This window comes from Oxyura jamaicensis, chromosome 3, assembly GCF_011077185.1.
Source record: "Oxyura jamaicensis isolate SHBP4307 breed ruddy duck chromosome 3, BPBGC_Ojam_1.0, whole genome shotgun sequence".
Taxonomy (NCBI): domain Eukaryota; kingdom Metazoa; phylum Chordata; class Aves; order Anseriformes; family Anatidae; genus Oxyura; species Oxyura jamaicensis.
In genome coordinates this window covers 57,592,996-57,615,571 of record NC_048895.1, presented here as the reverse complement: position 1 = coordinate 57,615,571, position 22,576 = coordinate 57,592,996, and the positions used below count along the sequence as shown (strand labels likewise).

General features: G+C 44.9%; 1 protein-coding gene across 10 annotated transcripts in view; it reads right to left on the bottom strand.

The window, feature by feature from the left end:
- Positions 1 to 22,576, bottom strand: part of NHSL1 (NHS like 1) — a 169,003-nt gene that overhangs the window by 83,320 nt on the left and 63,107 nt on the right. The window contains exon 1 of one of the 10 annotated variants that reach the window (XM_035321048.1): positions 17,896 to 18,883. The exons of 8 other annotated variants lie outside the window; for them this stretch is intronic. In XM_035321048.1, the coding sequence (XP_035176939.1) occupies positions 17,896 to 18,100 (205 nt within the window). In that variant the 5' untranslated portion in view covers positions 18,101 to 18,883. Of the gene's footprint in view, positions 1 to 17,895; positions 18,884 to 22,576 lie in introns of those variants that run through there. One more of the 10 variants, XM_035321046.1, reaches the window with a different exon arrangement.

The window sequence follows — 22,576 nt, the reverse complement described above, 5'->3', positions numbered from 1 at the left end:
AAAAAAAAAAAAAAAAAAAAAAAAAAAACTGAAATGAAGTCAGAGGAACAAATACCACACAGTCAATCAGCTGCTTTCTTAGGCTTAAACCAAACACTAAATTCTGCAAAGGATCTTCGCTTTGACAGATTACTCCATTTAGATTACTGCAAGTCCCCTCCCTCACTTTGGCTTGCTGTTATATGAAAGAATTAAAACTTTAAGCAGAAAGAAATAAAAAAAAAGAAAGCAACTTGTACACATTTTGGCTTGCCCAGTTCAACTTGGAAAATGCATTTGTTTAAAAACATCAGAGAAAATCTGTTTCTGATTTCAAACATTGGATATTTTATGAGAACATTGCCAAGAAAAGAATCCAAGGAATGTCCTTACATGCACAGAACACAGGAGACAACTGGTGAGCAGTCCTGTGATCTTTAAAAAAAAAATAAAAAATAAAAAAAAAATCTGCATTTCTACCATGGATCCCTTCTCCAGGGAACAAGCAACACATGCCTGGGATTTTTCATGGATAGCTTCTATCATAACTTCTTGCTATTATTAGTATAAAAGACTTCCCTCTCAAATCCACAGCTGTAAGATAAGCAAGGATGGAAAATACTTCCCAAGTGCAGGCAAGCAGTAAGCACACATGCTTGCTTTACAGCGTTTTCTTGGCACTCCTCGCCTTCAGCAAAAACTACGAACCGAAGAGAAACTCTAGGCAAATATTACAGAAACATGATCTCATTTTTCAGCACATGCCAACGAACCGAGGCTCACAACCCTTTTAGGAATTAATTCTTTTGGGAGAAGATGCATTTAATTCTTCCATTCGTATGCCTCCAATTCCAACCAACCCTAACAATCACGTTGCATCGCCTCTTCTGAGGATGCCCAGCTCTGAACAAGTCCCAGAGCAGCTCGTGCTGCACGTGGCGAGGGAGAGCCCAGGGCGGTACTGAAGAACCGGGTGCTGCTGGAAGGAGGGTGCAGCACTGGGGCCACCCCAGCACCTAGCGCAGGTGGGCTCGGGTCACCCTCCCAGCTGGGAGGAGCCGGGCTGCTGAACGTGTGTGGGCAGAGGGCCAGGCCCCTAAACCTACACAGAGCCCCAGTTTTAGGGCAGGGATTTCATCCTGATCCTACGCGTGCTGAGCACATCCACACCCACCTAATACACCTCAAACTCAGTCCCTAAACAAATTCAGTACCCATCGTTTGTCATATCAAGGCTGCTCATCACAATCAGAATGAGAAAACAACGTGGGAGTCAGGTTAGCACGTAAACAACCACACCACTTCTCCCAGAGCCCTCAGAGCCCAAACAAAAACAGTATCTGAGAGACAGACCTGCTGTGCTGTTTCAAAGACAAACAAACCTTCCTCCTCAATAAAAGGACGGGGGCAAACCAACTTCTCTCCATCGCACGTTAAGGTTAACAGGAAGAAATCAGTGATAATGCCTTAGCTGATTATTTCAGGATCATGATTTTCAAAACCATGCTAATAATGTAATACGCAATAACTACTGCTTCTAAAGGTAGGGAGAAGTCTACTACAACCTCATAAAACACTGCACAGCACAGTAGCTTAGAGAAAACAGTATGTAAGAAGCATACAGTCAGGAAAAAAAATAAAACATGGCAAGCAAAATATATTGTTATCCAACAAAACTCTCCAGTACCTCCACTGTTTTGAAGCACAGCCCTAACATGGGCTTTTGTGCCTGGAAGCTAGCAACTTTCCTTATTGTACTGGATCTGGCTGGGATGTTAACTTATCCAGAAATACAATCTGAAAAATTTGAAAACACTCTTTCCATACATTCAACTTGAGATTCATAAAAAAGCAGGCATAGTTCAGTTTTATCATGTGCCTTTCTGTACAAAGTCATCTGCTGTACACAAGACTTCTCTGAAAACTTTACTCCTTTGGTTCATTTTCTATCAGGTGCTCTAGATCAGAGAAGACTAAGTCTTACTAGCTGCCTAGCTGCCCAGCTCACTTCAAAATGTTCCATCTATTATGCTCATTATTTAAACAATAACTTCTATTCTGCATCTCTAAGTTAATGCTCTAAAAATGTTTCAGCTGTCACTGTCTCTAAATTCCAGTAATCCACTGAACTATGTCATGAACCACAGACGTCTCACTCTGCAGTTAAAATATTTAAATAGAGGTGTTTTGTTTGTGGGGGGTTTTTTTTTTTTTTTTTTTTTTTTTTTTTTTAACTTTGTACACAGTAGCAATTTCATTTAAGATAAACTGATACACAGCAGAACTGTGTCGTTAAATTAATCAAGGTATTGTCTAGATTGCCTGACTGATTCACCAGCAACTGATTCACTAGTGTAAAATTTGCAGGAAAGGAACTTTATTTCTGCTTTCTAATTAATGGTTGGCAAGTGTACCAAGGTCCTTCGTGGTGATTTTTCACAAATAAAAGACATTGGTAGAGTGAAAATAGTCAACATTTCGAAGCAACTTGGAGAGAAGAGCAAAAGCTTCTGAGCAAGGGTTGATACACACTCAAGTACTTAACTTAATTGCTATCCTTTCACAGGGAAAGGAAATTTTTACCACTCCTATCCCCTTCCTTACAACAGCTCTCTGTTGCCTGTCAACAACCCTGCTTCAGTAAGAAAAGGAGAGCGGCACTAACACCGATTTTGAATGAAAACAGAAGTACAGATGTTAAACAAAAATAATGAGCTTTTCTCAGTCTTTTCAAAACCACATTTTCAGGAAGTCCAATTAAACAAAATAAGTATCTCCCTTCTGCCTTGGGCATGCAAACTCTTGTCCCTGTGCTATGGCTGTGCATGCTGCTGACCCAGCAGAGCAGCAGGGGTTTCCACCAGGCATCCACGCCGCAGCAGCACCACTCCCTGCTCCTCTCCGGGCTCTCTGCTATGGCGGGGCTGCCACAGGGCCCTTCCCACACCATGCAGGAGCCACCACAGAAGGTCCTGTGAAGCAAAGCTTGTCCTTTTGCCTGCCGTGCACCGTCCTGCGGGATTCGCAGGGCCGCGATGTCCCACTCCCTGCACGCAGGAACAAAAGCTGCCATAAATCCGCACTAGCGCATCACCAAACAAAACCCTCCGGCCGGGCAGCCCCTCACCGCTTGGGCAGAACATCCCACAGCAGTCCCTTCCCCAGGGCACGGTGCCTGCAGAGGGAAGGCGGCTTAGGACCAGCGGGGAAAAGGCTCCCAGTCCTCTTCCGTGGGGCCCAGCAGGCCCAGGCCCCAGCACGTCGTGTTGCTGCGGTGTCGCTGCTGCGGGCCCAGCGTGGTCTGCGCTGGAAAAACGGTGCTTTAGTCTGATGCTGTGGAATATATGGCTGGTCTTACCTCTCCAAAAAATGCTTCATTTTCTGTTTCAGCTATACGCATATGCCCAATTAGTAATCAGAAATTAGGAGCTGGACTCAGCAATCCTGGCGGGTCCCTTGTAACTTGGGCCTGTGATAGGATTGTGAGAATATGCAGCTGGAGACAGCTCTTCTTCACCTGAAGGCTAGTTAGAGACAGGGCACTCCTCCTCCCAGCTTTCTGTGTGAAGATATAAGTAAAATGCCAAACAGGGCTGTATCTTGACTGACTTCTAATTTTTAGATGAATACAGTTACGAGAGTCAGGACCAGCACAATCCCCATAAAGGTACATTCCCCCTGCCCTGACGGGGGATTCCCACTAACATCGCAATTCTCAGGGCACCAGCTTTGCACAACACAGTCCAAATGGGAAAACATTCTGTTTTAAAATACTGTATATTCCCCTCTGTGTGCAGAATGCTTCCTGAGCTCAACACAAGAAACTGGTTTCTTGCTAAAAATATTTTTTGCATACAGCTTATTTCTGCACAGGACAACTATAGGAAGACAAGCACTCAGCCTCTTATTTTATTTTTATAAGGGTCACAAGCAGCTGCCACCAGCTCCATTGCTTACTGGTGATATTTGGGTCCACTTGCAGCACACTAGGTTAATGCAGTGTTGACCAACTTCTGTAGGGCCTGGCCCTGAACAGCAAAGAAACAGAGGAACTAGGAAGCATTCCCCAGGGTAAGGGTCAGGGTAACCTCCCTTACTAACAACTGAGAATTGCAGCTCTCTCCAAATGCATTATTTGTCCTAAAATTCTTCATGTGAAGCCAAATTGTGATAAAGAACACATGTAAGCACATCATCTTTGGACAGAGCACTAGAAATAAATAAAAATAACTTTAAAAAAAAAACAGTCCAAACACCTTGAAAGCAGTAGTTTAGACCACAGATGATGAAGCAGCACTAATGAGATTCTGAGTACCATTAGCCATGCTTAGATCTTAAATATCACATTTCAGGGATCTGTCACCATGTAAGAGAAGTTTCTTCATTTTAGAGCGGGCTAAGAGCAGACTGCTGTGGCTGAAATGTGGAGACATTACAGTGGAACAGCCCCAAATCCAGTTTTTATACAGCTTAGCCTGCCTTTTCTTTAACTCCTGATAGAAAGGGTACACAATAATTTCAATATTTCCTTATGTTCCAAGAAGCAAAAGACCCTATCCTCTTAATTCCATTTTAGTGTTCCAAGCACACTTGCACTATTTCCCATCGTAACTCTTCAGAGGGCTCCAGGAATACACTTGATATAGGCAAAATAAACAGAAACATACTGGAGCTGGAGGAAGGTTCCTTGGATACCAGAGGGATTTAAAGGTCCAATCTTGTTAAATCTACTCATTAATTACCTGGAAGAGGAAATAAGAAGCGCATCAGTGATATTCACAGGGGACTGGGAGCAGCTGTGAACACCCCAGTGGGGACTGAGAAACAATATGGCAGATTCCAGGGGAATCACACATATGAACAGAAAAATACTGAAAAGAGACAAAAACAGCAATCAAGCCCATACAGACACAGGGGGAAAAATGTAAATAAAACAAGTCAGAGGATGCCATCTACAGAACAGTGCTGTTGTCTGAGAAATCAGACACAACCCAGATGCAACTTGGTAGTGAAGTGCTGAAAAGCATGAAGTTGCTCTGGGCCATAGCACCAGTAGCACGTGCTGCTCAGAGCAGGCTTGGGCCAGCATCCCCCCCTCAAGGGGGGCCTGGCTGCAGCAGAGATGCTCTCCAGCAGCCTTTCCCGAGGCAACCTCTGTCCTGTTTGACAACTCCCTTTCTGCCCTCATCAGGAGCCGAGTGGGGAAGCCTGAATGGGACCCCCACCTTCCTGATGTCTGTGGGAAAGAGGGAACTCATCCAAAAACCAAAACCAAACAAAAAACAACCAAGAGAGCAATTTAAAAAAAAAAAAAAAAAAGCCAGAGCTACCAAGTGTGGGGTCTTTTGAAGTGCCTCCACTGTCCCACAGGATGTCAGTCATGGGGTCAAAGAAACAGCAAGGAAAAAAGAGCTTGCCTTTAAAGTCACTGGGTAGGGATCGACCTGCTTCTATCCACATTCCTAGTGCTGCCTCCATAGCTTATCCAGTGATGGTTTAAGGCAAAACACATGTGCAGCTGAGGAACTACAAAGCACCACCACCTCATTTTTGCAGCTATGCCTCTAAATGAGAGTGGCCATGGTGGCCACATGCAGAGCAGGTCCAGCTGATGTGGGTGTGCATTAGTGGATGTGTAAACCATGGAAAACATTGGTTTATGTGGGCGCTCTGAAAGCCCTCCTGGGAGAGGGGAACTCTGGAAATAGGGACGCATATTTTCCATCTCCCAAAAACCCTAGGTAGTTAGACCTGGCAAGGAAGAGCCTACACAACCTGAGGTGTCTGGATGTTCTCTGGCACCTGTGACATTTTCAGGACCTCACACATGATCCCAAGCCCCATCAGGAAACTAGTTCTCTGACTGCCCACACTGCATTGTGCTGCCTGTGACACTAAGCAGCCAGGCTTCCCCTTGTACTGGGGTGCTGAACCCTATGGAAATAATATACAAACGACTTCCAAGCAGCAAATTACAAAGTATAACTGACTGAATAAAGCATTATGTGTCAAGCTGAATACGAAGAGAGAGATGCAAGTGTGAAATGGTGCCTCAGGAAATGTGAGTGCCCACCACACCTACCACATCGGGGCAGAAGCAGAGGAGGTGATGCCAACTGCCATGGCCACCTCTCACGAAGACACTGCTCCTGCTAACTGGATGCTAAACACACTGGTTTGATAGAGCAGACCATGACTGACACATGGAGAATTACGCCATTCCCCATATATAAATAGCCATGTTTTATAAAGGCTGGTCATGGACGGTCATCTGAGAAGTTTTAACCACATGAAGTCAGGAGGTTTGACACATCAAAACTGTTCTTTCTTGCTCTCAAGTCAAACTTAGGAAAAAATATGTATGTACTTGTAGCATTTGTTGCTACTAATGATTGCACCATTAAAAGGAGCATGGAAGAAAGCACAGATGTCTGCCCAACTCATGGAAAAGGGATCAGGACATGGGCACTTTCTGTCTTGCTTCACTTGTTGCTGTACCGCAAAAGCACATCCCAATGTGACCGCCAGCCAGCAGGGCTGTTGGGACGTCTAATTAAACACTTTTTCCTTTAGAACCAAAGTGGTCTGTGGAGACCTATGTTTCTGATACCCTGGACAGCTGCCAACTATTGAAAGAGATTTTCTAAAGCCTGAATCATTCTGACACATTTCCCTTTCAAACTGTGCGTAAAGCAACACACACACACACACACAAATATCCAAAGAAAACAGCTGGAGTTAAAATACAATTTTTTACTAGAGGACAGTCACAGTCCCACACCACCAGCCCCAGCACTAAGAAAAGCCAGACCCTGAGCCTACCAGGCGTGGTGGCCGCATGGGTGATAAGAGGGGCAAGATAAAGGAGGTCAGCACCAGGATATGCTTAAAGCGACAGCATCGACTTGGACACCAAGCACAGGCTGAAAATACAATAACAATTATTTTGATAACTAGCACCGAACATTCTCCTAACTGCAAAGCAAGAGAAAATATTTTGCTATTCTCTCTTGCACTTGATATTACTGTATTACCAGTTCCACTTGAGGAATTTTTCACTGATTAGGGTGGAGTTTCCTTACGCAGTGAGGAAGGAAAGAAATATTTCAAAAATTATTATAGAAGATGAAATTGGTTTGGAGAAGGTCACAGCAGACCTGGCAAGACAAACGGCTTGTTCAGATGATGAGGCTGAAGTATGTCCGTTCAAGCAGAATCCACCGTGAGTAATTAGAATAACTCCATTGATCAGTTCAAGTATCTCAAACTGATAAACATTTGCCACAGCAGGAGGTAAAAGGTGGTGTCCAGTCCCGCAAAAAGTAATGCATGGAGATGACTTATGGTGAATGGACCTATATCTAAATTCAGGAGCCAAATTAAAATTCTTTATTCATGTATCTGTTTCCTTCATCAAAAGCAGCTTTTTAAAAGACAACTTTATTTCTATTCCTACAATAGCTATAGCTATACTGGCAGACTTTTCAACTAGATATTACAGACAGCATTTATGAAATTGTGTTATGGTTTCTGTCTATGGCAAACAAAAACTTCTTCCGTAATAAACCCAGGAATTCCTGCAGGTGCAAAGTGTTTGGCATTAAAACCAACAAAATGAATGATTTTCAGAAAGGGCTATCTTCTGCCTTAAGTGAGGAAGAAAACAAACAAAATGAAGTCATGAATTAGTTCGCCTTATCTTTTGTTTGCCTTACTCTTCAGACCAAGGGCACGGAAAGGACAAAATCTTTTTAAGAGTTGCTGCAGGTCAAGAAAGGAATCCGCAACCAACTTCTCTAAATTCATTCAGGACTTTATTTGCCACAGAAGTTGAACAAAGAGGACAAAATGTATAAAGGCTCCCAGTATGACAAGGAGAAAACTAATTGTACTGAAACTGACAGCCCTAAATTTCAAGAGAGGCAAGAGTAGAAATTCAGAAGAAAAAGCCTAGAAAAACAACAGGCAATCCAATAATTTCAATGTGCCGCTAATGGATCTGCTCCTAAATTGAAAAAAATATATATATATTTTTTTTCAGAGTTATGTGTTAAATTATCTTTGATTAATTGATGCGACAGAGCTTTGTCAAATATATTTACTTTTAAAATGAAACAAAAAGAAAAACCCACAGGCCCCTTCATTTGCTCACTCATCTGTGCGTGGCTCCAGCAATACCCCACGGGGGTACCATGATTTCACATGGGTTGCTCCTTCAGACCGACAGGGCATTTCACCAGGGCTGCTGAAGAATGCTCTGAGGTAAAGGGGAGTATCAAAACCAAGGGTGGCAAGAAGGGCACCTGGAATTACTGCGCTATCATGCTCTTTGTAGGCCAGAAGGCAAACTGCACTTTAACAGGTCAGAGCAACAAAGACAACTGTACAATTGTGCAGAGTCCCACAAGGAGGAGCGGAGCAGAACTGGCTGCCTCCCTCAGTAGGCAAAATTAGGGCACAAGGTAATCAAATACAGAACAATCATCCTAAGCTCCCCCACGGCTGTCACACAGAGGACAACAAACACGAAGAAACAAACAGAAATACCAGTTTCTCTTCTGGTCTGGGGAGTACGAGTGTGCAGGCAAACCATCAGTACTGGCTGGGAGCAATTTTCATTCACGTAGGCAAAAGCACTGACCTAATGAACCACAAATAGCCCACTGAACTGAATTAAGCTTTATTAAACCTGCAGTACTTTAAGCCGTTCTCTTCTGGGACACCCAAGTCCTTGAATACAAATGTACAAGTATCTGCACTTGACACTCGCTGTCCTTGGGCTGCAAGCTGGGCCAGAGCTTTCACCAGGGGCCGCGCACAGAGAGGGATGCAGCAGCAGTATGTAGGTTATTACAGCCCTGCAGTGGGAAATACTGAATCCGCCCATTCCAGCTCTTTCCAAGCTTTCTTCCAGGCGTTTGCTGTGGCTACCCCCAGGGTAGAAAAGCTCCTGCTTCTTCATGGAGGCGCCAGCACGCGTGTGTGGGAAGTGTCAGCACAGGGCAGGGAGAACGAAATGAGCTACTTCTTGTTTGACCTGATTAATTTAATAGGTTTGCTGCCTTCCTCTCAGTCCCAGCTGAATCACAGCCTACCAGTGGTGGTGGAGGAGCTGCAGGCTGCTCGGTGTAGGGCTCAGCTCGCCGTGTCAGCCAGCTGCAGCCCTTGCAGAGGAGCAGTGCCACATGTGCACTGGTTCATGCTGAGCGCAGGGAGCCTCTCCCCTGGCAAAAGTGGGTTGAGTTGGCCACAAGTTGAATGTGTAATTTCATACCTGGTTCTGCCACCGCACACCAGTTACCTCACTTTCATTCTGATATGAATACACCGTATTGATCATACAGGGCATTACGTGCATCGCTCGAGGTTAACGAAGTTGAGTTAATAACCTCGGGATGAAAATTTCCGTGCAGTGCACACTATGCTGTGCTCAGGCACCCTTACTCCTCAGCTGTTCAGCACCATTGATGACTACAGAGAAAAGCAGATTTAAAAGAATAAATGGAAATTACAAGCAAGTACAAACAGACTTCACTTTCTACAAGGCAACAGCCTCAACTAGGGAGCTGCCTACATGAGAGCAATTCGGAGTATTCAGCGTTCGGGGATTCAGCCATGTCTCTGCCTCCCCCTCTCTGTTCCGATGCACAGACACACCAGTGCACACACACTTTCCTAACTTTGTCAGAAGCCTTCCATTCAGTTCTCACATCTTTTCATTTTGAGTGATGCACCCGCAAACGACACACCAGTTGAAGCGCATTTAATTCGCAGCTCACAGCTCCCTTTGGTGCGCTGCAAGTTCCTGGAGACCCAATGTCCAGGGAAACCATCTGCTTCAGGAGGGTGCAGTGCCAAGCAGAAGCTGTCACACCATATGTAAGGGAAGCTCCAGAAGGAGCAGAGGGTGTACATATTAATTACCTTCCTTTGGGATGGAAAATATGCCACGCTCTTAGGTGTCCAATGTACACGCTCACACTGGAGATACACCTTGTGTAGACATCACAAGCACCTGAGCCTTACATTTTAACAGCTGACTTCAGCTCTGGCTTTGGAGCAGCAAGCTACACATGAGGTTATGGTGCAGTTTCCATTTCAACCCACCAGAAATAGACAAGAGTTTTCAAGCGACAAGTGGAAAAAAGGCTAGTAAATAAATTAAACTTAAATTAAATAAAATAAATCAAATGTCAGCAAAAAAAGCAGATGAATGGATGACTGGATGGAAAATCTAGAGCTTAATTAGCTTTATTTTTGTTGAGATTCTGCAGATAAAAGACAAGAAGTAATCATATTTCACAGTTTAAATTACAAGCTGACAAATCCCTTTTTCAGAAGTTACAACTACTGTAAGAGAAACTAAATACACTCTTGCATATTTCATTAGCTTCAGTCATTAAAAGCATTCTTAACTTCCAAATTCACTTTTTTTTCATTTGTAATACAAATTGGGAAAGAAAAAAAAAAAAAAGGAGCTATAATATTTGCAATGTGCTGCCAGAACGGTAAGCTGTGACCACTCCAAAGACAGACTCCCACCGTTTTAGGGGACAATTCATGAGCAGTTGGCTAACAACTGCATGGAAACAGCAACTTTCATATGTGCTATTACTTTATTAGCAGGGAGTAGGAAAGCGCATACAGCACATTGTCTCATCTCAAACACAGCATACAACACCCGGAAACATCCAGCCTGCTTTATACAATACAGAGAGCTCAGAGAAAAATGTGGAGGTCAGGAGACATCAGTTCTGTCCCTCTCCTGAGAGGGAAACATTTGCCCCAAATTTTCAGCCTAAGGATTAGCTGGATTTAAGAGAGAACTAGAGGTATCCTGGGAACAAAACAAAAGCTGCCTATGAATCACGAAATACAACTTGAAACCAGCTCAAAATCCATACGCTTAGAAGGAAAATCATGACACCCTGCTCGTTTCTTCATCCCTGCAAACAACCAAGCAAATGATACACTCTTCTGAGAAGAGCACTGCTCTGCCTACTGTGCTAATCCAAACGCCACCTAACGCTGAACTGCAAGGTAAATGGGGCTGTGATGTCCTTTTAACTTTGGAAACGCACAGTTAAGTCAGGTGTCACTTAATTTGCTCAATTTGCATTTCCCAAGATTGTGGTCTTCTCCAGGGACCGACCAAGAAAACTCTTAGTGGAGCTACTCTGCAAGTGAAATTCAGGAGATAAAAGCAGTCAGTGTCACTTCAAAGGTGAGGATACAGCTCCGTAATAACAGGTGTCAGCAAGCCAGCACCTGAATCAGTGACACTGGCAGCGCAGAGCTGCCCAGAAGGAGCCGGGATATTACCTGGGAGCCGCAGCCAGCAGAGCTTCAGCCGTTACCTGCCCTTCACCTACCAAAAGCACGCTGAGGCAACAGCTCTGAGATGCTGATTCCCCACAGTGCAAGCATGTTCTTCCCAGCTCTTTCATCATAACAAAAAAAAAATCCACAATTTCCTAGGAGATTGAGACCCTTTAGCAACGTGAGCTTACGTTAGTGAGAGGTTATGGCTCTTGGAGGACACAGCACACACACAGCGAAACCAGCCACAACTATTTGCAGAGTCTGCTCTGAAACCTGCTTCAGCAGAGGCTGCAGCTCGCTGCTCGCCATGTCCTGGAGAGGAACAGGTACACGGCATCCCAGCCCGCAGAGGGAAGGATGGCATGTTTAAGGCCACAGACAATTCTTTTTTCTCATTTCTATTTTCACCTGAAAGGTTTTGATTGGATGACAAATAGCAATTATTACTATTATTAGGATAAATTGCATTTGTAGAGTTAAACTAGCAAGGGACTGAAATTTGGGAAGGATTTTATGAAACGAATAGCAATGACAGTTGGATCTATGTTTTTTCATAAAACAAAAGTAGAGATGTACAACTGAGCAGATGATTCTGTGACACATATCACCTGAACTTAATCTGTTTCTGTAGTTTACAAATTTTTGTTCAGCCACCCCACTTTCAGACTCCCACGTATGGCCACGTTTACCAGAAGACGCGGGAAAGAAGGACAAGTTTTGATTAAATTTGCAATTAAGTGCAAACATCCAGAAGTTGCTACTTGGAGCTGCAGTTAAGTGCAGAATTTTCAAACAGCTCCAGCTGTTCCACCAGCATGAAAAGTTTTCATTGCCACTGTGCAGCACTAGAGCTTTAAACAACCCTCTGCTGCTCAACCATACGGATGCACGAGGACAAATAGCACGAGCCTCAGTAATCGCAGCCATGTCTCCGCTCCCAGCTGAGAACTGCTTCCAGAAATGCACAGCATCCAGTGGTTTCAGCTGCACCGTAATACTAAGATGCAAACCTGACCACATAGTCAGATTCTTAGAACTGCTGCCGACACCTATAAATACATCCAGTTTTACCTTTGCAAACGGAGCGTACACGGGAAAGGAACAGGTATGACAAGACAAGAAGTGGCCTTCGTATCAAATCACTAATTTTTTCCACTTAAACCTTTAGATTTCTATACACTTCCTCACACATACAAAATTGTGTGTCCATAAAACATCCGTTTCTTAAAAAAAAAAAAAAAAAAAAAAAGCCTTCCACAAAAACGTATATAAAACATGCAGCGTGTACTTTGGAGCTAGCCCAGTCTCTGACACAAATGCTTTTTGAGGCTTCCATAAATGATTATTTACGAACTTGCCCAAAGCTTGGAGAATCATTTTCACAGACACACGCCCCCAGCCCCCCACTACAAACCACCACGAATTCCTGCCTCTACAAATGCCAGCAGCTCCCTTAGGTTTACAGGTCTGTATTTATGCATTAACTGACACATTTTCTCCCCCTTGCACACAAGATCTTGTGCAAAAAGCATACAGAAAAAAAGCTCTGATAAATAATTTTGTGTTAGAAAAGTATGGTTTCAGTAGCCCTGCTTATGGAGACTTACCAGTTCTTGTTACTCTCACATCTCATCACTAAGGAAAATGTGATTTTCCATGAAATTGCCTCAGCCAAACTGGAATACATAGGAACTGTGTTCATGATTTAAAAACAAAATTTTAAAATTCATTTGGACTTTAGAAAACGACCATCCGGATGCTCTAAAAAGCAAGCTCTATGCTGAAGTTAGACGGCGTCAGAGCTGAAAATCCCCAAACTAGCACTGAAAATATAAACTTGTCAGTGTTATAAAAATTCAGAGCCCTGATTGTGCCTCTGGAATGCTAAGGAAAACGCATCCAATGCTATCAAACTTATCTGATGCTACCAAATGTTTAAACCGACCACAAGATGACATAGACACAGCTAAAGAACGTAATTCTGACTGACATAACAAGGCAGCACCAGTATTGCTGCTGGGATAGAAGAAAGCCATTGTTACATTTATGGACATGTAATACCCCGACAACTGTGACGTTCCCAGGCAATACTGCGCAGGGGATGGTCAGGAAGCTAACTTACAGTTTGGGTATTTCTAAGGTAAGAGCTGTCCTCGGGTTGTCAGAATTACCTCTATCGGACAGGCTACAGTGGCACCAAGGGCTGGACACACAAGGAGTTACTCATGAATTTAAAGAAATTTTAGCATTAAAAGAAAGTCTGAAGTTTAGACTGGTTTTGGAAGGGAAAAAAAAGGGGGGGAGGGGGGCACTCCAAACACTTTTATGTTAAGACTTGGCCAGCAGACAGCAAACTGCCAGTGGCTGCCACCTTTTGAACTCTGGATTTTCTTTAAAAAGCCCGGTTACAGGAGAAATGAGATTTCTCTGACTAATGAGTCCAAAGAGGTTTTTCAGGTAGAACAGTCTGCTGTAGAAAGCAGCCAAGTCTTTTGACTTTCTCGTGGTGCGGAAAGGCTGGAAAGCGACCAAGTGAAGCAGTGGGTGAAAAACCAGAGAAATAAGGAGAGACGGGAGCTGGGGGGAGAGGGCTGGAGTAGGCACATGTGGGTGAAAGTCTCCTTCCCACCCACTGCCGCCAGTGGCGGCCCTAACAGCTACTGGACTTCATCAACACTTGACCAGAAATCACAATCTGAAGGAAAATCACATGAAAAGCGAGGTCCGAGGGTATTTTGGGCTCCAGAGAAACATATCCCTGTGGGACAGGGTGAGGGCAGCGCCGCTCGCAGCTCTCCTGCTCCAGCCCCCAGCCGAAGGGAGGCGGGAAGGACATCCAAACTCTGCCGAACTGGGGAAGGTGTTCTGAGGCTGAAATGAGACCTGACTCATTTTCTGCCAAGTCGAGGTAAATACGTGACTCAGGTGTTATCTCTGTTTTAAGTTAACTTGCCATGTCATAGAGCAAATGGGTCTGGGGAAAAAAAAAAAACTCCGCATGAATGACTTTTGTACACTTCCTTACATCAGAAACACTTCTTCGTGTACTCAAGTACCTTCTCTCCAGTTTCAAAGAACAATTCCATCAGTGTTTTTCAATAATGTATATTTTACAGGAAAAAAAAATGCTGTGAGCTAGTGTGGGGATACCTGGGGGCAGGAACAGCACACCGCTGTTCCTCACCTTTACCACTGGGCCTCCTCCTACACCTGCCCCTCCGAAGTGCGAGCAGGAGGAGTCACCACACGGGTATTTTCTGTGAGGGAAAGCAGGCCTGTATCCCTCACACAGAGAAGTCACTGAGCACTCACACAAGTGGCAGGGAGCAGCTACAGCACTGAGAGGGTCGGTGTCTGCCACCCCAGAGACTTCCACAAGAGGAGGGTCACAGCCACAACGCCCCCAGGCTCAGGCACCCCCGTACCTCACCTCACCTCACCGACGTCTCGGTGCAGCCACGCTGTCAGAGCAGTGTGTGGGCCTGTAACCAGCTGGCTGAGTCCGAACTGCCCCTGGCCACACTGAATGCATTGTCCTCAGTAGGGTAAACCACACTTGACTGTTACAAAAAAATGTACATTTCTCAGTGTCGTTTGTTTTTTCAACTAAGAACTAAGAAACGTGAGGTATGACGTTTCACCCCATCCACACACACACCCCAGCATAAAGAAATACTCTGCTACTCCAAAAGGTAAGAAGTTGGACCTAAAAAATCAGGCTAAAGAAGAGAGACACAGGAGTTAACAGTTTGCTCTCATTTCAGAAGTCCTTTGACTCACTGGAGAGAAAGGGGGATCACTGATAAACGTTTCAAACACCAAATCTTTATTTTGCTATCAGCTTGCACCGTCTCTTTCAGTAACTGCTTTATCAGATGTGAAGTCTAATTGCTGCTACCGGTTCCACTGCGCTATTGTGTGGGTTTCAAAAATGAAGACTGAGGCATCAGAACCTGACTTTTCTTCCAAGCAAACAGAGTTCAGCCGAGTAGGAGGTCAGGATGTGCCCTGTGTTGGTAGTTGGCATTTACTTTTTGTTTCTCTCACTCATTTGAAATTGACAAATCCAACCAATCTCGCTGCTTGCTACTGTTTGCAAGTCCCAGTTCGCAGCCAATGCAGATTAGCCATTTTGCTGGTGAAATACCAAGCAACACATGCTGCCTTGTGCTTGTCACCTAGCAGCCTCGTGGGAATGCAACATGAGACGGGAAGAGCAATGGAGCGGCAGAAGAATAAGAGGTTTAAAAAGACAGGAAGAGAAACAGCTCAGAAAGAAAAACAATTCATTTAATTCCAATTTCTACTAACGCTCCTTCCTTTACATGTACAGTTAGCTAAAGGAAAAGGTAAAAGGTGAATCTGTGATTTGTCAGGCTCTGTCAATTTACCCGAGGAAGAACTGGAAGTAAAATTATTCTGATAAATGGAATTTTAATAGTTTTTCAGCTAACTTAACATAAACAGTTGGATTTTCTATACAGCACTAGCCATCCTCCCAGCCTGCTATGCATTTTGCTTCTTTCTAGTCTGCTTTAATCTTAAACCATGTAGGTTAACTCAAGCACTACAGACAATGCTGTTTTGGGCCCTCATTTTTACAAAGGCTGGCAAGCAGTAACGCAACGGTCCAATGGAGCAAGCTAATTTGAGAACACAAGTATTCATTTATCACACACGTTTTGCCCTTGAACACAAAACCAAGATGACGACTCAGCCAGGTACTGGTACTCGAACTGTTCTGACATTGCACAAGCCTGACTTGCAGCACACTGGGCGAAATGCTGTAGTTGTGAGAAGTTTTTCCTGCCAGAATATAACCCAAGCTCCCTTCAGCCCTGACACCCCCTGCCAGTTTATCAGCTCCTTCCATGCAGAGAACCACGGTCAGACAGAAACGCACAGTTGGATTTATGATCTGGACAGATTTTACGAGCCAAGTCACATTGCATGCTATATCCCTGTGCGGGGGAAAGGAACCGCACCTAATCTATACCTCCCTCCACCTTCCTTTCAAAAATGACACATTGTCAGCCCACCAGGGGAAGGCATGGAGGCTTTCGTAGCTCGCTGCCCAATTACAGAAGGAATCCTGCTCTCCCCCTACAGCCTGCACAATGGCTTCTTTATGCAAATCACACATACAATAACGCTCTCAGAAAAATTAATACACCATTAATCCATCAGTAAAGCTTCCTTTCCCATCTCTGCCTTGTGGTGTGAGCGCTAGCTAAGGAATGTGGCATGAGAAACTTTCTGGGAGTTATGCAGCAGGACTGATCCACAGCTTGTCAGCTCCCAAACACACGGGGCGCAGAGCTGACGGTGCTGTACGATACAAACATGCCAACAATTAAAAGTAAAAAATCAGCAACCAGTTGCAAATAAAAGCTCCCACTGCAGGAGTTTTTTTTTTGTTGTTGTTGTTTTTTTCTAGCAGTGAAAAGGGTTAAAAAGCGATCTTCAAAGCACAGATTAAAATCGTCTCCTAGTGTACTGAGAGCAAAGCACAAGTGTATACATCCTGTGTTAGTGTTCCTGCTTCCAAACCATTTACTGAAGCCACAATTTATTCTGACTCAGAACTGAAATTCTGGTCACAGAGCTCCTAACTGCTCCCAGAAGTGAAAAGAAATAAAAACCACTTTGAAGCTCAAATGTCCTTGGAGAGCCTGCCTGCTCTCACAAAAGTGGCCTTACAGCAGAATCGAGCCCGCCTCACACTTCCCATTAACAATCGAGTGCTCTGGCAGCACTAGAGAAATTATGAGCAGGTTGCTTATAATGAAGTATTTTTAAACTCACACACACGCACACTGCTGTCTGCCAGCCAGTAAATGCCCTGGCAACAATAACTCACCATCTCGGAGGAGCAAAGTTCTGAAATTTGTTTTGATTTATGGTAAATATGAGGCATGCTTGACAAACCCTACTCCAAAAAATCCAAACAAGCATAATAGCGGCTGTTTAAAGTTCCCTGTAAGATATACTCCATGTTGTGAGGCTTCGGAGCTGCCTATCACGCATCCCAGATGTCTCTCCTCCTCTCTGTGAAGCAGTTCCCATTACCAGCCCATCATCACTTTTACTTTGCATGTGGGACCTCTTCTCAATCAGCCCTCATGAAACAAAATACACTTCAAATTTTCCAGCAGGACCACAAGGCAATCATCCAAAAAGCCATCCAGTGTATTACAAGAGGAGTCTTAAACAGCTCTTGGTACCACACAGAGAGAGGAGAGCTTCCTGCAGCACCTGCCCAAAAATCCGCCGCTAGCCCATACCGCCTCCAAGAAGCGTAAGCCCAACTTACCCTCACACCCCACAGCCAGTACCTTTATGTCCCCATACGGGAAATTAAAGGTCTTCCCAGTTGATTACCATAAGCTTCCACAGTTTTAACCCGAGAAAAACCTGGCAAGGCAGTACTATGTCTCGGTTCTCGTGCTGCCCTCCTCATCCTCCTCCTCCCACCCCTCCTGCAGCTCCCGAGCGAGCAGCTCCGGGCTGCCGGTGGGACCTGGACGCGGGCACCGACCCGGTACCGGCTGGCAGGCAGCAGCTACCACGAGGGTGAAAGAGAAAGCGAGTCACCTTTTCTGTGCTGGCTTCTGTAGGTCCAGTTCTCGTCATCCTCGTCTACCTGCTGCACGCACATGGAGGAGAGCTCACCATCGCTGCGAAACAATCTCTTTGTCTGCCTTGACAAGGAGGAGAAATTTATCCAGCTTACGGCACGCGAGAGGGAGCCTGTGTTTTGTTTGGGTTTGAAAGATCTGGAAACACACTCCTTTTTCATTTTCTTCCAAGCCCGCTACTGGCCTCAGCTCCAAACCGATCTTTCTGAAACTGTTCCCGTCCCCTCTCCCCGTGGTTTTCGTGGGAGGCTAAACAATTTCAAAGCGGCTTCCGTCCAGGTTTCTCCTCGCCGCGTTGAGACCAGCACCAGTACGGAGGTAGGTCGCCGTGCCAGCGCAGCTCCCCTGAAGCTGCTTTGATACGGCGCTTCGTGAGCTGCCAAAGAAAACAAAGGGGAGAAAAGCAGCAGAAAGTGGCACCTTGCAGCGGCTCAGGCAAGCGTGTAACGGTGGAGCAGAATACAGCACCGAGGCACGTGTTTTCCCCATTCTCCACTCAACAGCACAAACTGCAGCTCCTCTCTTCGCCCTGGCATCGCTCAGGGGACCGGGCACGATCCAGCCCCCGGCCCCGGCGCGTCGGCAACACCCCACAGCCACGGGCGGGCAGGCAGGGACCCCACCGGAGCACGGCTCGGCTCGGGAGGGCTCACAGACCCGCCACGCTCCCGAGCCCTAATTCCGGCTGCCCCTCTCTCCCTGCAGGACAAGCCTGGCCGGGGAGCTCCGGGAAGGCTCTCCTAACAGCAGACGAGGCTGCGTGGCTATCGCTAAGGATTAGAGTGAAATACGATCGGCTCGCTCTCCTAAAAGCACGACCGCAGGAGCAAAACTCCTCCTTTCCTCAGCCAGCAGTGCAAACTTCTGAACCCGGCACGCAGAAATAGAAAAGCACTTGTGCGCCTCTGTGGACTCGGGGAGAGGAAAAATAACACTCTGGGCTTGTGAACTCCACAAGCACCCTGAACAGAGCGTGCTGAAAACATTTGTGCCCCCTGCTCCTAGCGGTAACATTAGGAAAAAGAAACAAAAGACAAGTGCACAGACACAAACAAAAACCGTGCATGAGGAGACACTGTCAGAGCCCAGACTCCCACTGGTGTGATTGCTGCTCACAAAACAGGTTTCCCAGCTGTGCTCTGTTCTCCCACCTTCTCTTTAAAGCAGCACCTGGCTTTAAAGTCAGACCCCCCCAGCAGCTGCTGCGATGCCTCGCCCTGCCCAACACCACTGCTGCTTCCAGGAGGGAGCAAGCCTGGCAGGGGACAGGCAGTGTTTTACAGCAGACAGAAGCTGGCGATACACAGCACACAGGCACCCCAATACCATGTGCTTTGACAGGATTTTTCACCAAGAAACCCCCAGGTTTGTATCTTGTGGCAAAAGGATAGACCTGAATGTATCGGGCACCCAATAAAACCAGGTCAGTGAATCTTCCAGGAGAAACTGGTATCCAGGAACCAGGAAAAAAAAAAAAAAAAAAAAGTGTTACCTATCTGAAGAATAAACATTAATGCCTTAATTTCCTAATGGCTGATGAAGATGTTAGCTCAAGAACTGGAACCTTAAGAAAACAAGGGTAGGGAGTTTCAGCTATCACGCTGTCAGCCAGGTTTTCGCTACGGCCGAACACGCCCCGATCCCCTGGCAGATGCTCTCGTGGCCCTCTGGATTCTGCTGCACGGCCTCTTCAAAAACCATCAGAAACACAGACTTTGGCTTTTTCAGAAAGTTATGGTTCTCTGACTCATAATGAGCGTAAGGTTTAACCCACTGACTGGGAGGCAAAGAGCTAAGTACTGTATCAGATTTCCCTATGAATCAACCGCGCACACCAAAGTGACCTTTGGCTCCTCCAGCACAATACAATGGGTTGGCCAACTGTCTTCTGTAAATAATTTAATAGGCTGCATTTAAATTGAGCTCGCCAGGCGAGGTAATGTATATGTACATACAGTGGCCTTCCAGCACTCCCCAAAGTGGCGGTGCAGTGGGACTGTGTGGGTGGGGAAATGGGAGCACACAGTGCTAACAACTGCTCTTCTCACCGTGTCATCACTGAGTACTTCTGTTTTGGAGGTTTTCTTCCTAAAAAGACATCTCTCTTATGGCATTTTTGTTTTGTTTTCCTGCTGAGAGAAAGACAAGAGACTTGGGCAAGGTTTTGGGGAGGGGATGGTTTTGTTTTTATTCTTTAGACCTTTTGCTTAAAAGGAGATTTTGAGAATGTGGGGTGACAGCCCCCAGACTTTCAACCACTGGAATATTCATTTCATCACAGTCCATGTTCAAATAGGCAGGATTTTGTGTAAAAATCGAAGGTCATGTTTTAAGTCAACTTACTGTTTCTTTTGAGAAAAAGCCATCATTTGGAATTGCCAGTAACAGACAGAGAACTGTAAACTACCACAGCTATTACTGCCTAAATTATACAGACCCAGACATATAAAAACCCTGGCAGGAACTGCGGGATCACAGGCATCTCCTCTCCACTGTGCTTCTCAGAAGCAGATTAGAGAAAGCAACAAGAAGGAAACCGTGTCAGGCTAACCCAAAATGCCAGAGTAAATCCCACAGACCTGCCCAGAGTCTTGGCAGCCATTTAATTTTAAGATTTTTCCTGACCTGTCTGGAGCTCTGGCTTTTTATCATGGTGCTGAGTCACAACCCGATGATGCAAGGGAGAAAACATTGCTTTAGGTGATTGACCATAACATTTCCACTGTTACTGTAAATACAAAGTGGTGCAACACTTTGTTCAGAGGTTGGTATTATTATATTTTGTTGCAGGAAAAGATCATTTGCAATACTGTCATTACCACAAAATGCTTTATATTCGTAGGTGATGAGAAGCTAAGTATCGGTGTACATTGTTGCACAGTTGAATCAAAGTAAATTTGTGATTTACTATTTGCAAAACAATACACAAAGAGGCGTTAACACAAATGGAATTACAGGTTAATCCATGCTTTAATCAGTAGCCAAATGCAAGGCCAATGAGTCGAAAATTTTAGCATCTTACACACTGTAGGGGATTCAATTTAATTTTGTAACACACTTTGCAAAGCCCCTTAAGAGAAACTAGGTACACATCTAATAAGTTTGGATCATTACCCTCCTATTTTCTCCCTTATGAAGTTGTCATGCATGTAAATAGGCTTCATATTTTGCAGGTTACGCATATAAAGACTAAGGTGTTATGTTTGCTTCACTGAATACAAACCCATCTCAGTAATCACAGTAAAGACCATGAAGTAATCACAGAAGAGGAAAACTAGAGCTTGATGTAGCAATCTAAATTGGTCCTCCTCCCAGTTGTTTCTTGTTGTTTTCTATTTTTTTTTATTACAAACAAGAGTAAATTTGTGTAGCCTCACACACCATCAGGACTTTCACCATCTATCACAAACTTGTTCTTCAAAGAATTCTCAACAAGTTAACCAAACACATATATGTAGCTCACAGCCACTGTGTTTCCCTCGGGCCAGCAAACAAAAAATGTTGCAAGGAAAAGGTTTCGGTTCAGCGTAAAAAAACATCAAAACAAAAAGGAAAAAAAAAAAAACAACCCCACAGACATGCTCTGTTTTCGGCTGGGCTGTGGTTTTTGGCACAGTTCATGTGTTAATTTAATTTGTACATTTCCTAGTCTATCATTTCTGATGACTCAACCAGACAGCAACAGCAGTGATTCACCAGCACAGCTTCCTAGGGTAGCAACTGCTCCAGCAACCAAGAGGACACCTCCCACCGAGGCTTCCCAGGTATTTTCCTTCAGGTGATAACAACTCATCACCAGCCGGTCATGAAGCCATTTGGATTAAGCACAGTCAAAAGCCCATTGAAAGCATCCCGCCTGTAGACTCAACTGCTCACCACAGCTCTCGCTGGGGCGGGTGCAGGGCGTAGGGTGCCCTGAGGGACTCTCTGTCCCCGAAAGAGCCCCCAGCACCACCAGATCATCCACGCGTGGTCACCTCCCCAGCACTGCTGATCATCTCCAGGCAGGGACATGGGGGAAATTCAGAAGCTACAGGAAGCTTGTGGACTTCATCTAAGGTCTTCACCTAAAGCACGCCTGTTCTTACAGGGACCCTGTAACACGCTCAGATAGGAAAACCACACAGTAATCCATATTCTTAAATGATTTTTTACAGCAAGGCTGGGACGGAGCACATTTTGGCAATACAACAGGGCCTGAAATGTCTGGGTGAGATGGTGTCCCTTTTTGTACGAAGCAGGTAGCCAGAAACTCTTTCCCTTCCAAGCTGAATGGACTGGAGAGAAGAAAAAAATAATAATGAAGAAAAAAGGAACAAAAATGAAATCATTTGCCCCAGATTGCAGAAAGGATAAGCACCAAAGCTAAGAAAAGAAAGTAAGTCTCCTGGCGACCAGCCTCATAACCTACTTCAGGAGGCCCTGCCCTGCACAGAAAGCACTGCCTGTTAATTGTTTCTGTCACAGCCATTACAGAGCCTTTGGAGGCCCAAATTACACATTAAAATTTCAATTAATTTTGTGCCAATTTTATGCTTTTTAAAGATTATTTTAAGCTTAAAAATACATACTCCACCACAAACGAGCACCTAAAAGAGAAGGCGGTCGGGCTGCCCTGAGGATCCCAGCCTCAGCTC